This window comes from Notamacropus eugenii, chromosome 1, assembly GCF_028372415.1.
Source record: "Notamacropus eugenii isolate mMacEug1 chromosome 1, mMacEug1.pri_v2, whole genome shotgun sequence".
Taxonomy (NCBI): domain Eukaryota; kingdom Metazoa; phylum Chordata; class Mammalia; order Diprotodontia; family Macropodidae; genus Notamacropus; species Notamacropus eugenii.
In genome coordinates, this window is record NC_092872.1 from 238,704,433 (window position 1) to 238,721,951 (window position 17,519).

Consider the following 17,519-nt stretch of genomic DNA (forward strand, 5'->3'; position numbering starts at 1 on the left):
ATAGGGCAATGGATTTGTAGTCAGGAAGGTCTGATTCAATCCTGTCTCAGACTCTATTAGCTACGTGACACTACGCAAGTCACTTAATTGCTCAGCACCTCAGTTTCCCTATCTGTAAAATGGGAAGGTTGGATTTGCCTGTAGAGTCCTATCTCTTCCAACTCTAAATCTAGGATCTAGTAGACCCTGAGATTCTCTGTTTCTGTCCATTTCTATTCTCATTAAAGGCCAGGCTCAGATGCTGTCCAGGGCATGGACAGAGAGGAAATTGTATTGTAGCTGGTTGCGGTTAGGAGGGGATGTGTGCTAACTACTAGCTTTTGGAATAGACATGTTGGCAGTTTTAAAATTAGCTAAGGATCTCACAGACTGGAAGGAGCATGTTGTCTTGACACGTTTCCCTTGCTTGTGTTTTGGTTCCTGGTTTTTTGGCTGGGATGTTTTCCCTTCCCCTCCCCACCTACCCTGTACTGACTACCATGAGCGCAAAGAGAATAATGGAGGGGAATCCAGGCACAGGCCTTTCAGAAAGGTTCAGTGCCCACCAAGGGAAGGAATCTCTGAGTAGGTGAACTGGGGTTGCTCTAGAAACTTCAGTTGTTTGGCTTGGGCTCTCCTAGGAAGCCAGGTCTACCCTTCCTGGTAAATGAACTATCCACAGAGATCAAAGCCAGCAGATCACAGTCACAGCAGGTCAGTCAGTGGTTATCTTAGGTTTGAGAACTCGGATCTCTTACTTCCTTGGAGGCACGGTCTAGCTAGAAATGCATCATAAGAACCAGAAGAACCTATTTGTTTTACAGATGAGGAAACTGAGGCCCATGGATGGAGGTTGTCCTGGCTGTCAAGAGCCAATTTTTAAATTTTCAGTGCGAGCATTTATACCCCAGAAATCAGCAAAATACAGATCTTGGCTTCATTCATTGCTTTGTGGATTGTTTAGACTTAAGAAGAAGTGGGGAAGGTGATGACCATGGAGATAAAACCGGAAATTTTTCTTCATTTGCCAGCATACCCTGTCCATGGGGGTTAAGTGACTGCTCAAAGTCTCACAGGGAATAAGTAGCCCAGCTGGAACTTCATATCCACAAGGAATTATTAAACTTTTGCTGTATGCCAGGAATTGTTCTAAGGCCTGGGGAGACAAAGAAAGGCAAAAAACCCCACCAGTTCTTGCTTACAAGGACCTCACAGGATGATTGGGGAGACAACATGCTAACAACTTTATTGTTGAGCTGTCGGTCGTGTCTGACTCTTTGTGACGCCATTTGGGGTTTTCTGTCCTGGAGTGGTTGGCCATTTCCTTCTCCAGCTTATTTTACAGATGAAGGAAACTGAGGCAAACAGGGTGAAGTGACTTGCCCAGGGTCACGCAGCTAGTAAGTGTCTGAGGCTGGATTTGAGCTCAAGTCTTCCTGAATCCAGTCCTCGTGCACTAATTCACCACTGAGCTGCCCCAAGAATTTTGTACAAACATTATATATACAGGATAACTTGGAGCTAATTCACAAAAGGAGGGTGCTAACGTTATGGAGGGTCAGGAAAGCTTTCTCATAGAAGATTGGACTTCGTCTGATACTTGAAGAAAGCCATGGCAGCCAAGAGATGGGGATCAGGCAGGGAAAGAATTCCAGGCAGTGGACACAACCAGTCAAAATGCCCACAGTTGTGAGGACTGTCACATCTAACGAACAGCAAGGCAGCCAGTGTTACTGGACTGCAGAGCACGTGGAGGGGAAAAGTGTAAAGATACTGGAAAGGTCAGAAGCGAACACCTCAATCTATATGGCCTCTTGTGTGCAAACTCTCAGACGTTTAGACGTGCACTGTGGGCTGAAGAGGGGGCTATGTACCTATCTCCACATAAAGTAGATTCCCTAGTCCTCGAGGCTGCAGAGCCATGAACCCCCACACGCAGAGAGAGGTTCCCCAAGGGATGCCACCAATGAGTTCTACTGATACTCTCTGCATCCACCATTGCTGTGTATCTTTGGACAAGTTGCTTGCCCTCTCTGGACTTCAGTCCCCTCCCTGCCCCTTAGGAAGTGAAAGGCAGATTTGCAGAACTCCTTTGTCTTACACCCTTCTCCCTGACCCAGCCTGAGAGACTTATCTTCACCATCTCTCTTCCCCTTTAGATATCACGGCAGCAGCCTTGGCCACTGGAGCCTGCATTGTGGGCATCCTCTGTCTGCCCCTGATCCTCCTCTTGGTCTACAAACAGCAGCAGGCAGCCTCCAACAGGCGTAAGTATCTCTGGCACCATCTCTCCCAAGGAGCTGTGAGGAATCACAGCTTTCTGACACACAGCCCACTTCCCCTGGAAATGGGAAAAAGAGCAGGCAGGAGTCCTCCTCCTCTTTTTCATGGAAGGAAAGCAAGATGCAGACTGAACAAGAGATTGGGGGCTGGGAGTTTGGCCAGGAATTGGCCCTTGGTTGTCTGTCTCCCAGCCCTGGGTGTCACCTGCACCAGTTGTCAAAATAAAGAGAGAGGTTGCTTTGATGGCCCTTGTAGAGAGGGAGCGGTGAGCTCCTCGCTGTGTGGTCTTAGGGAAGTCATTTCTCCCTTCTGGAAGCCAATTCCCAAGTTTTAACACGAAGGGATGGGACGAGGTAACCTCTTAGGTCCTTTCCAGCCTTAACATTCTGAGACAATCCACTATACTAATTGGTGTCAGTCTGTAAAATCTGACTGGATCCTACCCTATTATTTACCAAACTGTACGCTCTCCCCATGCTCCTGGTCTCACCCCAGACTGACCATGATCACACCAGCTCCTCAAAGTTCCTAAGTTAAGAAACCACAAGCATTTAGCTGCTGCTAATAGTCACTCACAAAGTAAGATTTGAGTGAGCTCAGTTCTTTCAATGAGTTGTTAGGGATAGAGAGATCTAAGACTGTCCCTCCTCCATGGAGTTTACAGTGTAACTGGGGGAGACACTCAAAAAACGCCAAGACAATGCGATTCAGTGTTATTCAACTCTGATGCCTTTTATCTCCTCTGTTCCTTACATGACACCTCCAGGGTTTCCCAACCTGACCCAGGGGCACTGGGTTAGGGTCTGAATGGTCAGCATTGGGAATATAACTGCTCTACATACCCTCTCCCTCCCTCCTATCCTAGCCCCAGCTATCCTCTCTGTGAGACAAATACAAGCCTGTGTTTGGCTTAGACTCTCCCTCTACCATGAAGGTGGGGGGAGAAGCCAAGTTCCTGTAGGCTCACTGCCTGTTTCCTTTAGACCTTGGGAACACAGGTATAGGCTAATTGGGATGGTGTGGCTATGGTCCCATGACCAAGTAAGCTTCTCTCTCTGCCATTAAAGTCAGAACCCTACAGTGTGATGAGTTGGGTTTATCCACAATGACATTGACCACAGACTGGACAGCTGTAACCTCTGTGGTTTTTTTTTTTTCCCAAGACCCCCTTGTTCCCTTCTCCAAAACCAAAGAAGCCTCAGTGAGCCTTCCTGCTATTACAGGAAAGAGATTGCTTCACATCAGGGGTGTTTAGAATAGGAGGAGGAGAGGGAGGGGCCCAATTAAAGGCACTCCCTTCCCCTCCCCTCAATTCCACAAGGTCCAAACAATTAGCCAGCGTCTGCTCTTGGGTCACATTGATCCATAAAACATTTTCATGAAGGTAAAAAATGAAAAAGAGTAAGAGGGAAGACAGTTCCTGGCCAAGTTCATTGCATAATCTGAAGTTTATTTTCCAGATGAATAGATGGTTTCCGTTCCTTCTAATCCAAACCACAACACTGTCCCCTTTATAGGACCAGAATAGGGAACTGGAACTCAGGGAAAACAAACTCATCAAGCCAGGAGGGTGTGGGGATGGCCTCATCCCTCAGCATCCTGACTCTCGATGCTCTTAAAAAGGTCACAGAGTGCTCCACAAACTTCTTGGTGTCAATCCCAGGCCTACCTGGGGGAATGGGGAGGGGGATTTCCCTAGAAAGAGAGTGAAGCCCCTCAGAGCTGACACAGATGTGGCAGAGTTTGGTGAAGAGACTTAAAATCTGGAGAGCTCTGGCTTTGAAATGTATCAGCTGCCTGGTCTCTGGTATGTGCCCGAGCCTCAGTTTTCTCTTTTGAAAAACTGGGGTGATAACACTAATTTTGTACTATCTACCTCACAAGACTGTACAAAAAGTGTTTTGGAAGTGTTAGAGAACTATAGAAATGCCAGTCACTTAGTCAGTCAGTTAGTGAACAAGAATTTATTAAATGCCTACTATGTGCAAGGCACTATGCTAAGCCCTGGGGTACAGAGAAAGGCAAGAAAATCGTTTCTGTCCTCAAGGATCTCACAGTGGAGGTTTGCTGTCCCATACTTGTGAATATTCATAACCACCTGCCCTTTGAACTCTACCATCTTTTGAGATCTGATATGACTGATAAACCAGGGAATGGGAAAAGTCATCAGTCAGTAACTTTCCAACTATAGTCATGAGGAGTAAGTTAAAGCTAAAAACCAGAAAGTGGTTAATGTCTATAGAGAGGAAAAACAGCAAATCTATGGTTTGTGCTCCAGTTCCAAAGGACTGTGGTCTAAGTCATGTTTTAGGTCATTATTTAGGCCAGTTTCCAAATCAAAATCTTGGCTGATTTGGTTTTCACTGGGAAATGTGACATTTCAAACATATTTGTGAAATGCAAACAGTTATTAATGGTCACTAGTGACCTGTAATCAGGACCTGTTAGATCAACAAATAAATCATTGATTTATATTTCCTGCTTTTTCAAATGAGGAAGACTACAGAATGTGATCACAGTAAGAGTTGTCTTTAATCTTTGCTCCCTGGCATATGTTTAAAAACACCCAAGTCCTCTACACATTTCCCCTTCCCCCAAGGATTCCTTTCTCTGACCTAGACCCTTTTTGTCTCCTTCTAGGTGCCCACGAGCTGGTGAGGATGGAGAGGTAAGACCCTTTGGAGGTCCTGTTCAGCTTTCCTGTTGGCTCTCCCAAGACTCTCTCTGCCGGAGAGCTTGGCAAACTCCCGTTCTTCCTTCCTTTCCTGGACCCACACCCAGAAGTCCAGGCTAGAGTTTATAAGAAAGGGGGAGTTGATCATCTAGAATAATCCTTTTCTCATTCCTCACTGGGAGATCACTGCTCATTTTTCCTTCTTCCCTTCCTTACCTTTCTCTCCTCTTCTTCCCCTGCCCCCATTCCTGCCTTCTGTGTTGTCTAATCATGGTCTTGTGAAATGAATACTTGATTTGGAATCAGATGAGCTGGGTTCAAATCCCACTTTTGTCACTTTGGGCAAATTAATCAAACTGTCTGGATGGACTCTAAGATCTCTTCCAACTAAATCAATGAACCAAAGATCCCATGAATCCTTTCAGAACTGGGTCCTTTCTGGGTCCTTGCCTAACCTCTCCAAACTTCTCTACCATACTAGCCACATACTCTATTTTCCCCTAGAGCCCTACTGTCATCTAGGTGTCAGTGAACACCAATCCCTGTTAATGTGTTAACTAGATAATGTGTTCCATTTTTCAGGTTATATAATAATGTCTTAACTCAGTCAAAATGCACATGTCTCCAGACAGCCCCAAGGAATTACTTGATTGGGGAGGGAGGCATTTTGCAGCAGAAGGGACTCCTGGGGATCCTTAATTTGTGCCAAAGAGATAACCATCTACTTTATGAGATTAGTGGCTCATCAATTTGACCTCTATTGTTGAATTGTCATGGTAGTCCGGGTCAGAGCTGTACCCCAGGCATTGTTACTGAGGATTTAGGACATATATCTTAAGCTGGTTGTTTCCACGGACTCTCCTCCTGTCTGCACAGCTTGGCTCCCACATCTGGAAGCCTGTGGGTTGTGAATGATCATTAGAAGGACTCTTGCCAGGCTTTGGATCTCAGGTGCAGCCTGGGAAGTGAGGGAAGAAACAGCTAACATCTCAAAGACACTGAAAACAAGAATGCAAATTAGGTCTAGGCCTAGGCCAGGGTCCTGGCCTCAAACACCTGAGATTCTTTGGCCTAGCACTGTTAAAGAGTTCAAAATGTTAGGATCTAGAGAGATGGAGGCTTCACAGGACAGGGACCAAGTTCATAGTTTCATGAGTGGGAAGGGAAGGGCGATGAATGCCTTCATACCTACAAACTTGGGATGGAGATCCTCCATGAAGCCTGAGAAAGTTTTTAAGACAAATAAAAGGAAGTTATTTTACTTAGAATAATATTATCTTAAGGTTGGAAGGAACCTGAAAGGAATGTTCTTCCTTCCTCACCCTCTACCTCCTGAAACCCCTCATTTCTTTTGAGGTTCATTTCAAATGCTTCATCTCACATACTGGCCTTTGCTTCTCTGCTCAATGGTTAGTGCTTTCCCTCACTTCAAATGGCTACGTATTTACTTGTATATATGTTTAGTATTCAGTTATCTGTGGACATGTTGTCCCATCCAACTCTCTCCTTCCCCAATAGGGTAGATAGAAGTCATATCAGGATTATTTTCATTTTTGTCTATATTCTCAATGACCGGCATGGTACCAGGCACAAAAGCAGGCATTTAACAAATACTTGCAGGTTTAAGCTCCATATAAACATTACAAGAAGCTTCAGAGAGAGTCAGACTAGATAATCTCTAAGGTCCCTTCCAACTTGGAAACTCTGTGATCTGAACATTCCCTTCTGTGATTATAAGAGCTTCCATCTTCCATAGTGTACTCAGAGAAAAGAGAGAATGTTTTCAGCTGGGGAATCAGGAAAGACTTCGTATAATGGAGGTGTGCAGGATTTCAGCAGACACAGATGGGAAGAGGGGAGAGGATATTCTAGGTGGAGAAAAGGTGACCATTCAGGGCAAATGGTGAGTAATGAGTTTGCTTGGAGTGTTCTCCTCCACTGAGGAGAACAATTTGAGATAAAGCTGGAAAGCTCTGCTGGAGGCAGGTTTTGAATGCTAGGCCGAATTTTAACTTTATTTGGCAGGCAATGGGAGCCATTGATGGGGTCTGAGCAATGATCAGGTCTGACCATTAAGAAAACGTAGAGATTCCTGCTGAGGGGATTCTGGCTTATGTATGAGCTGGACTCCCTTCCAACTCTGGAATCCAGCGTTCTAAGATTGATTTTCTACCCAAGGCACCCTCTACTCAGCTCAAGCTAGACTTATAGGATTGATTGTCCCAGGCTCACTATTATCAGTAGAATAACAAGCATAATAGAATAGACTCATGAGAGTTTAATAAGGGAAATGAAGAATATTTTAAGGCTAGTCTTTTGTTCTGAAATTTGATGCCAAGGAGAGAAAGCCTGATGTCCTTGGATGCTCTGGTTGCCCTACATTGGTTTCTCTCATAGAATGGGAAAGGGGACTGAACCCTTGTTCTGGGTCATGAGTTTAGTATGGGTGAGAATCCTGAGTCCCAAGTCAGGGGAAAGAGTCAGGGAAGGAAGGAGTCAGGAATGCTGGACCTGCTGGGTACATGTGGAGGGCCTCTTCATTGTTTACTTCTCTTACAGCAACACACAGGGCATTGAGAACCCTGTTTTTGAAGCTGTGCCTCATGGGAACCCTGAATCGAAGCCCAGGCCTCCTCTGTCCTACATGGCTCAGAGACAGCCTTCTGAGTCAGGACGGCACCTTCTCTCAGAACCCAATACCCCGCTCTCCCCTCCTGGCCTTGGAGATGTCTTCTTTCCCTCACTAGGTAAATTCTCTTAAACCCCAAAATTCTGGGAGCTTGTTACATCTTCTTCTCATTGCAACACCCAAGATTCTCTGAGGGTGCCTGCAGGCTGTGAGAATGAAAGGAGAGAATGCATGCCTAGCATCATCCTCATTCTCATTGCCTGGTTGGGTCAGAGCGATTTAGCATAGGGTGAGGAAGGGGGAACAGCCCTGGTCTTACTCCGATTTTCCCTTCTCTTGCAGATCCTGTCCCTGACTCCCCTGATGCAGAAGCAGTCTAGAACTGCTTAGCATGGAGGGGGATGATAACAGCATTGCTGAGGGAGAGGGGCTAGGCCTGAGCAGTCCACAGGTTGACCCTGTGGACAAATTCCCCCTTGGACTCATTGTCTATAGTTCTTTGGTGCTCTCTTGGCCTTCTCCGTCCCATGCAGGACCTAAGGGGTCCTGATGATCCCTCAGGATACAACATAGGGGGAAGAAAAATGCCTCATCCATTGCCTCCCCTTGGCTCCTGGTTGCCAGAGATACTGTGGGACCTACTCTTCAGAGAGACTAATGATTCATCAGCTGCATTTAACATCCTGGGACAAAATGCCTGGATCTGAGAATCTTCTCCATAATGCTGAGCTCTTCATGTCATTATGCCTTAGGACCAGGATGTGGTGAACTCTCCCCTTCTCCCCACACTCACCCTGGGCCCCTGGACAGGGAGAAGCAAAGCAGAATTCCCCTATAGGATACCAAGAGAATGTTAAACTTGGTCTGTAGGGAAAGACCCTACCAGCTGATTCTCACTTTGCAGTCAAGGATCCATCAACCCATCCTGAGGTGCGTGTATTTGTGGGAGTGCCTTCCTCAACAGACTGAGACCTTGGGAGGGGAGAGAGTGAGGTGGGCAATGAGCCCATCCAGCCAGTGAGGAAGACTTCCCTGACCTTGCTCTAAAGTTACCTACATCCCAATAGTTGTGAATGTTAAGCTCCAGGTCACAGAAGAGCACATGGAAACAAGGCTTTGTGCTCAGGGGTCCCCCTTCCCTTGGCTCTGGCCCCTCCAGGTTAAGCTGCGCAGACTCTCCCCACCCCTACCACAGACAAGAAGTGCTGGCTGGAGGTACCATGTCCCTGTGAGCAATTGGGCATCTTGGGAAATAGAGGGGGGTGGAACTCGGGCAGCTGGCAGGGAGTGACAGGGTAAGCGGTGGGCATTGTCACAGGGGTGAGTGACGAAGAGAAGAAACTCCTCAACATCTGCTGGCCAGGGGGAGACCCAGGAGAGCTGAGGGGCTCTGGAGAGCTGGGGCTCAGTGCTTGGCTCTGCTGGAGTGTCCTGACTGCCTGGTAGCTTTGAGGAGTCTACCTGCCTCCTCTGGAGTTGGGAGAACAATTCCTGTCTTGTCCTCAGCTGATGGAGCAGGAGGGGAATAAAGAGGCACTCTGTAAATACACTCTGCTCTGTTCACCTTTGCTGCTTTGTATGTCTGAATCTGTACCTGGATTTGTACTTGTTTATAAATATGTGTGTGTATGTTTACATAGATATAGAAGCAAAAAGGGGACACTTTTTTTGAAGTTGCAATTAAAGGATTTTTAAAGAACCCAGAGAATAATTCCTTTTTTTGGAATGCCTGCTCTGTTGGATGGGGGACTTGAACAGGGGTGGGGGGGGGGCAGTTCCTAGTTTCATCTTCTCCAGAGGTGCTGAGTAGAACTCCAATGGGACCCAGTAGGTAGGAAGTTCTAGGTTCTATGATGTGTATGTGGGGGTGATTTTCCCCCAGAGATCCATTTCTCCCTGTGCTGTATTTGCTCAACCCTACCTAGTTCACAGTTGGGACTAGGTTTTCAAGGCTGTTGTGCTTTGGGAGGGATTCAACGTGGTCTTGAATCTCTAAGTGTCCTCCTAGAAGTGAAGAAGATGAAGGAGAGGGAGAAGAGACAGAAACTGTCTCCCTCTATGTCCATCTGCTAGGCCTAGAGCAGGGAGGGCTCACACTAGGGGCTTGGCCTGGTGTAAACAAGTCGATTTCCGAAGATCAGGTTTTCCTCCGTCCCTCCCATCTCCCCATTGGGGAAATAAAGCCTCATAGATTGAGGGGGAGGGGGGTGATTCTTTCTCCTCCCTGCTGAAGCAGACACAACCTCAGAGACTCTCACTTCTGCCCCAGCTCCCTCTGCCAGCCTTCCTTTGGCACTATCAATCCAGGTACCAGGAGGGGGGGGGAACTCTGATTAAATGATCCTAATATAGGAGAAGAGTGGGTAGAAATGAAATTTTATTCTAGCTTTGTGGAATAGAAGTGTCTACTGTTTGCAAGGGGCTCAGGAAGACCCTTCATGGGGGCAGGGACTCATCACCCGTGAACCCCAGGAAGTGGGTGGGGGACTTAGAAAAACTAGATGGGAGGGGCCAAGGATGGAAGGGTGCCTGCTTTGAAGTGGGAGAACAGGGTTTGGTGTTTGTGGGTGAGTCCTAACAAGGAGTCTTTGCTTTCTGAGCAAAGATTCACAAACTGTCCTGCCAGGTGATGGGGAGTGATTGGGCCATTGTCTTGCAGTAGGGAGAAAGAGACCTCAGGAGGCACCCAGAGTGGGGCTGGGGGAGGGCCCTCACTTCTCCTAGCTGTTAGATGGCATCTTCTTGGGGTTATACCTATATGCCAAAATGCCGGAAGGACCATGGCTGGTGTCAGCACCCCTAGCCACTCTGACACCGTTTCCCCAGGCAGGTGATGACTCTGGCTTTCAAACCATCTCACCACGGGGATTCCTCCCAAGGGGACCTGGCAGGTGACTTGGGGGCAGGGTGGGTCATGGTTGTATTCAGTGACTGGAGGTAGAGAGACCTGGATTCTAATTCTGCCTCAGATGCTTATTAGCAGCGTGACTCAGGATTCCTCACCTCAAGCCTCAGGTTCCTCTTTTTAAAATGGAGATAATCATAGCCACTAGTTGTCAGGGCTGTTGTGGGGATTAAATGAGACAACCCAAGTAAAGTGCTCTATAAATATTAGTTATTATTGTGCTAGCCCCCGCAGTCTATTACAGACGTGATGATAACAATAGCCACACTGCAGATTTACATGGAGCTTTATGATCTACAAAGGGCCGTCCTTAAACCAGTCCTCAGATGCCTCCGTCTGGCATGAAGAGGCTGCAGTGTTTTATACTCACAGATGCTTACAGGAATTACAGGACCGGGGAGGCTTACAGAATGGGCCTGCAGAAGACCTGTCTGTCACTTCGTGATGAGACCAGAGAGATTTCTCACCAGGCTGGCTGCAGATTGTTAACATTTTCACCCACAATTCATGGAGAGTCTAGTGAGGACAGGGAGAACGGTGTATCCATGGCCAGTCAAATCACTGATCTCTGAATTACTAAAATGTTCTCTGCAATAACCTTGTTCAGTAGCATATTATTATCCTCATTTTACAAATGAAGAAACTGAGGCTTAAATGGGTGAACAGGGTTGTCTGAGTCACAGAGCCAGGCAGTGACAGCTGGGCTTTAATGAACCAGTATCTAACAGATTCTAAGGCATGTGTCCTTTCCCCTAAACCACGAGATCTTAGAATATCTTATGCTTTGTACCTTTCAGTTCTGTTCTCAGTAAGTTTCTTTCTTTCTTTTTTTTCCTTCCCTTCTTCCCTCCTTCCTTCCCTCCTTCCTTCCTTCCTTCTGCCCTCCCTCCCTTTTCTTTCTTTCTTTCTTTCTTTCTTTCTTTCTTTCTTTCTTTCTTTCTTTCTTTCTTTCTTTCTTTCTTTCTTTCTTTCTTTCTTTCTTTCTTCCTTCCTTCCTTCCTTCCTTCCTTCCTTCCTTCCTTCCTTCCTTCCTTCCTTTCTTTCTTTCTTTCTTTCTTTCTTTCTTTCTTTCTTTCTTTCTTTCTTTCTTTCTTTCTTTCTTTTTCTTTTTCTTTTTCTTCCTTTCTCCTTCCTCCCTGTTTTCTTTCTTTCTCTTAGGTGAACTATGGTGCTAGTGGTGATGAGGTAGTTTGCCCATACCTATGCTAGCAGAGTGTGTGTGTGTGAATGGAAGCATCCCAGAGGCCAGGCCTGGGCTGAGAGCACTAGTAGAGAGCTGAGACGACCATCTCAACCCTAGAACACAAAGAGCTCCAGGGGAGGGCTGGCTCTGGGCTTGTCTATTTCCTTACAAGGGAGGAAGAGGGCTGGGGCAGATACCCCACTTCCTTCGCTGGCCTTCCTACTGCACAGGCCTTTCTGTTTCTCTTGTATTTTTGCCCCTGAAAAGGAGTCTTGGTGGTTTCCTGTTTTCAGTGAAATGAACTCTGAGTTTCAGGATTCTGACATCTCCATTCATCACCACCCACCTCTGCCTATGCCCACCTCCCTCCACCCTCTTACTGTTCTCCTCCTGGGTGGGGAGTATCTCTCGTTTTTGTTTTTCAGGCAATTTTGTCACCTAGATTCAGTTGATGTTCAGTCTAAAGGCTCCAGTACAACACAAATCTGAGCATCTTAGGGTCATAGATCTGGGGCAGTCAAAGGGGAAATTAAATCTGTGGAGAACTCTTCATGACACCCAAACTTTCCCTAGAGCATTTGGAAGTGAATGGAGGCAACCGATAGTTATGAAATGGAATAGACCTTTCAGCATTTTAATGTTGATCTATTCTCATCTATGACCATCCTATTTGGACTCTCCCACTTTAGTACCCCATGTACTATGCCTTGGTGAAAAAGTGGTAATGATATACACAAAAAGAAAGGTAGGTGGATTTGGTTGAATATACAGAAGAAGGCTGCTCTATAGTGCACAAAGCACCAAATCTGGAGTTAGGAAGATGTCTTCCTGAGTTCAAATTGAGCCTCAGACACTTACTAGCTGGGTAACCCTGGGCAAGTTGCTTAGTCCTGTTTGCCCCAGTTTCCTCATCCATAAAATGAGCTGCAGAAGGAAATAGCAAACCAGTATCTTTGCCAAGAAAACCCAAAAATGAGGTCACAGAGAGTTGGACATGACTGAAATAACAACAACATATAGAAAGCATTATGCTAGAGGCATCATGATCTTAAGGGTCAGTTTTCAAGACTAAGATGCCAAAAAGAGTGAAAAAGATCACAGAAAGTACTACTAGCAAAAAAGTGGCCAAACCCATCAGTAATGGCCAAGCTACACAAGTTTTCTCATTCCTACAAAGTCTGTATGATAATGGTCATAGTTCACGTTGAGTATATCCTCCAAGAAAACTCAAGACTACAACAGGTAGACATTGTAGATCACTTTCTCTAATAGATCGTGTCTTTACTGTGGCGTAATAGACAGGAATTCAAAATGCATATACTTCTGTGTCTATTATTTGATGAAAACCAAACAAAAAAAATCCCCACTGATTTGTCTCAGCAGAACAAAATGCTCTCAAGGTGCTCATAGAGGCTCTTCTCCAACAAGGTGTCTCCTTTGCATACTTAAAACCATCCAGGATTCCGTGACAGATGGGACTGCAAAGATAACTTCATTCAGCAATCTGTTGGAGATCCATATCCAGAAAGGCGGAAAACAAGGAGACAGATGTTTACTAAATGTGTTTGCCAGTGCCATGAAGGACGTCCTGCCACCTCCTCAATGGAAGAGAGATTCCCTATTGATGACTTTCTCCAGATGTTCACATTAGTGGATGACATTGTATCGGTTATGTAGAGGCCTGAAAGACTATGGGGGTCCTCTCAGTGAGATCCAGGGTCATTTAAAAGAGGTCAGATGAACAATCTACCCTCGAAAAACAAAGAGAGACCCCCTCACTCTACTCCACCTAGTGTCATTTCTCCTCTTACACGTTCTGCAAAGCGTATTAGGCTCTATTAGGAATATTGTCCAAGTAATCTTTGTGAGTTCAAATCTGGCCTCAGACACTTATTAGTTGTGTGACCCTAGGCAAGTCACTGAACCTTGTTTGTCCTCATCTGTAAAATGAGTTGGAAAAGGAAATGGCAAATACTTCTAGTGCTTTTGCCAAGAAAATCCCAAAGGAGGTCACAAAGAGTCAAACAGGACTGAAAAAATGACTGAACAACAGTTTAGCAATCTTCCTAAAGTTCAATAGCTTTAAGTGACTTCTCAATGCTTACTAAACACAGTATCAACTCCTTAGCCCGACATTCAAATGCCTCCAAAATCTGACTTCTCATTTTGTGCTATTTTCCTTCCTATTTCCTTATATTCCAACCAAATTGGCTTATTTGTACTTTCCCAATTTCATCTTGTCTTCTTCCAACTCTGTGTCTTGATGCATGTCTGCAATGAACTCCCCATCATCTTCCTTCAAGACCCAGAACAGGGGGCTACATTCTCCAGGAAACTTTCCCTGCTACCCTATGCCCAGATTCTATGGGCATTTTCTGTCTCCTTGATTTTCTCCTACCTTTCCTCTGTTTGACCTCAGTCATGAACTTAATCATATTTTAATTGTGGCTACTCTTGTGTGTACTTTTCTCTACTCCATTCTCCATAATAGCCTATAAGTTCCATGAAGGTAAGTATGTGATGATTTTTCATTTTTTTGAGTCTCCAAGACTTAGCACGGTGCTGGGTGCACATGGCAAGTGTTCAATCTATTTTCGTAGATCTGAATCAAAAGGTAAGGGTGATCTCTCTGTACTTTTCCTCTAAGTTTGTTTGTCTACTGGACCTTGAGAACTAAACAGGCTAGTGGCCTTTGAGACACAGAATCTTAGATGTCCACGTATTGATAACACCATGACCAGCCCCCTGTCTCTAGATTTCCCAAACTATTATGTAAATGCAGCTAAAAGGAAGTCAGACATGTGGGTAATTAATGTCAAGGAAATGACTTTATTCAACTGAGAGTATAGCTGATGATGTGGTCTTACTGCTACATATGTGGTCAATCCCCCCAGGAAAAATCAATGCATCAAGATTTTATGGTGACGCTTATTTGTCCAAATTTTGCGATGTTCTGGGAGATACCCCTAGAACTTGTTTCATAGTTACAGGGGATAGAATGGCACAATTCTGAGGTAAGAGAATATGGGTTCAAATCCCACCTCTGATCCTTACTATGTAGGTGACCCTGGACAAGTCACTTAATGACCCTAGGCATCAGTTTCCTTAGTGATACAAAGATAGATGACAAGATCAGAGGCTCAAACACTCCTGCATTGTTGCCAACAATCCCCAATATGCAGGAATCAGATTAAAATGTAATTGGGAAACATTTAACAAAATGTAAATAAAAATGTAATCGAAAACATAATGATAATGTGTGGTTTTCTAAGTTAATATGTGGCCTGCAGGGATCTTTATGTACAGGTTAGTGGCCTCATTTCTATTTGTTTGACACCTTGTACTAGATGATGTCTGAGGTTCCCTCTAGTCCTAAATAGATCTTTTCATGATTTTGTGGGTTAGAGTCCCCCTACCCATATGACCATCCCTTCCCTGCTTTTGTGATCTAGGACAGGTCATGTTACTTCTGTGGGCCTCAGCTTCCCTCTCTGCAAAATGAAGGAATTAGATTAGACGACCTTGAGAGCTCCTTCTCTATTTGTGTCCCATGATTCTTTTCGGAGCCCCCAACTCCTCCAAGATCTACTTGGGTGAGAACTCCAAGCAGATGTCAGAGCCAACAAGTCACTGGTGAGATGAAGGATGGAAGCACTATTGGGTGAGACCACTAGGACCAGGAAAAATGACCCAAGGTTTCAATATTCAGCATTGTCCCGCCTTGCACTTAGCAGAAGACACTAAATAGGTGTTTACTGAAGGAAAATATGAGAATTATTAGTAGATGCACCCACAGAACAGTAGCCAGTTTCCACTCATTGAATCTCTGCCCTCTGTACTCTTATCAGTTCTAGAGAATTTCTGATCCCCACGGCCACAAAGCATCCCACTTCCTTTCATCCTCCCTCCCTCTCTCTGAAGCCCCATCACTTACTGAGAGAGTTGGAGTGCCCTCATCCTCCACGGTGACCACCAAGTGGTAGAAGCTCTGGCGTTCTCGATCTGGTGGAGAGGGCCGGGTGGCAATCTCTCCAGTGACCCGGTCCATTCGAAAGGTCATATCCTCATTTCCTCCAGTGATGTAGTAGGACAGGACACTGTTGATTCCAATATCCCTGTCAGTGGCTACCACCTGGACAACAGCAGTGCCCCCGCCCACGTTCTGTGAAAGAGACAAGGAGAAGGAGTTTCTTCAAGATCCAAGGTGATGGCATCAACATGTTGGTGCTCTAGCCAAGGCTGAGGGCTTGTTTTTGAGAGCTGTGTGACCTCAATATCTACTAACCCCCATAATGTTTGATTCTATGGGCTATCTCTCTCTTATCATTGCTCAGAGTTACTCAAAGAGACGGAGCTCTTAGATAATGGCTAGTTTGGCATGGAGCCCAATAATACATCAGTCTGGACTGACTCATTCTTGAGACTGCATGAGAAAACCATTTCTTTGGAGAGTGGCTATCTGTATGTCTGTCTGTTCTCTGGGAGGCGAAGTAGGGTTCTCTTTCCCAGTCCTTGGGAATTGACAGGAAAAAAAGAAAGAGAGCATGGCCAAACAAACTGTGGTATATGAATGCAAAAGAATATTTTTGTACCAGAAGAACAACTAGTACAAGGAATTCAGAGAAACCTGGAAAGACATATAAATTGATGTAGAGCAAAGTAAATAAAATCAAGAAAATGATGACCATATCACCATAGGGGAAAGCAACATTGAAAGAATTGAGTACTCTGATCCATGAAGGAACCAACTATGACTTCAGAGGATTGACAGTGAAATGTACCTCCTGGCTCTTGGCAGAAAAGTGATGGATGACAGGGGTGGCAGACATGGCCAATGTACTGGCTTGTTTCTCTAAGCTATACTTTGTCTTTGGTTTCATTAGCAGTCATGATGGAGCCATTCACTGGGAAATGATGACATTAAAAAAAAGAATATCAATAAGAAATTTTTTAAAAAGAGGGAAAGGTACTCTGTATTCAGGATTCCTTCTATTTTGGGAGGATTTGTAATTCTAGCAGGATTTGGGAAGGAGCTAGAGGTGAGGAGTGACCCATAGTCTGGCATTTAAGACCCTCTATAATATGGTCTTAACATCTTACAAATTGGTAATCACTCCTCTATAGCCTTCATTTAGCATTTAACTTTATAATGCCTTATGTTATCTATTATTTCATGTATATGAGTCATCTATCAATCAATAACAAGCAATTATTCAGTATCTATCATGTGCCAGGAATTATGCTAAGTGCTAGGGACACAAAGATAAAAGTGAAACAACCCTTACCCTCAAGGAGCTTATATTCTGTTGGGGGTAATAATATGTACACATGAGTATGTATGATACATATAGAAAATGAATACAAGATAGTTTGAGGAAAATGTGTGGGGGAATCAGAGAAGTCTTCATGAAGAAGGTGAGATTTAAGCTGAATTTTGAAGGAAACCAGAGATTAGACAGGGTAGAGATGAGAAGGGAGTATGGTCATGAAGCACTGCAGGTGCAAAGACATGGAGAGGGGAAATCTAATTTCTCAAATCTGGCCAGTATAGCCAGAGGATAAGGAAGGGAGTAAAGTGCTGTGAAGAGTTTAAATGCCAATCAGAGGAGTTTATTTTGATCTTAGAGACAATCCTGAGCCACTAGAATTTGTTGAATGTGGGGAGTGGTGATGGTATCATACTTGCTTAGTAAGATCATTTTAGACAGGGTATGGAAGATGGATTGGAGTAGGGAGAGTCTTGAGGCAGAGAGACTCAAAAGGAAGCTACTGTCATAGTCCAAGAGGTGAGAAGGGGGGGCCTGAACTTGGTTGGTGACTGTGTGAGTGGAGAGGAGGAGATGTGTGTGGGAGATGCTGTTGAGAT

The 17,519-nt window shown here is 45.0% G+C and overlaps 2 protein-coding genes across 7 annotated transcripts in view; one reads left to right on the forward strand and one right to left on the reverse strand.

Annotated features, from left to right (window-relative positions):
* VSIR (V-set immunoregulatory receptor) overlaps positions 1-9,264 on the forward strand; it is a 38,192-nt gene extending 28,928 nt beyond the window's left edge. The window contains exons 4-7 of the mRNA XM_072628253.1: positions 2,139-2,246; positions 4,903-4,930; positions 7,496-7,683; positions 7,908-9,264. Coding sequence (XP_072484354.1) covers positions 2,139-2,246; positions 4,903-4,930; positions 7,496-7,683; positions 7,908-7,945 — 362 coding nt within the window. The 3' untranslated portion in view covers positions 7,946-9,264. The remainder of the gene's footprint in view (positions 1-2,138; positions 2,247-4,902; positions 4,931-7,495; positions 7,684-7,907) is intronic.
* CDH23 (cadherin related 23) overlaps positions 1-17,519 on the reverse strand; it is a 597,280-nt gene that overhangs the window by 87,612 nt on the left and 492,149 nt on the right. For 4 of the 6 annotated variants that reach the window (XM_072628247.1, XM_072628248.1, XM_072628249.1 and 1 more), the window contains exon 36: positions 15,588-15,815. In XM_072628247.1, coding sequence (XP_072484348.1) covers positions 15,588-15,815 — 228 coding nt within the window. Of the gene's footprint in view, positions 1-12,258; positions 13,158-14,462; positions 15,409-15,587; positions 15,816-17,519 lie in introns of those variants that run through there. The other 2 variants (XM_072628251.1, XM_072628252.1) reach the window with 2 other exon arrangements.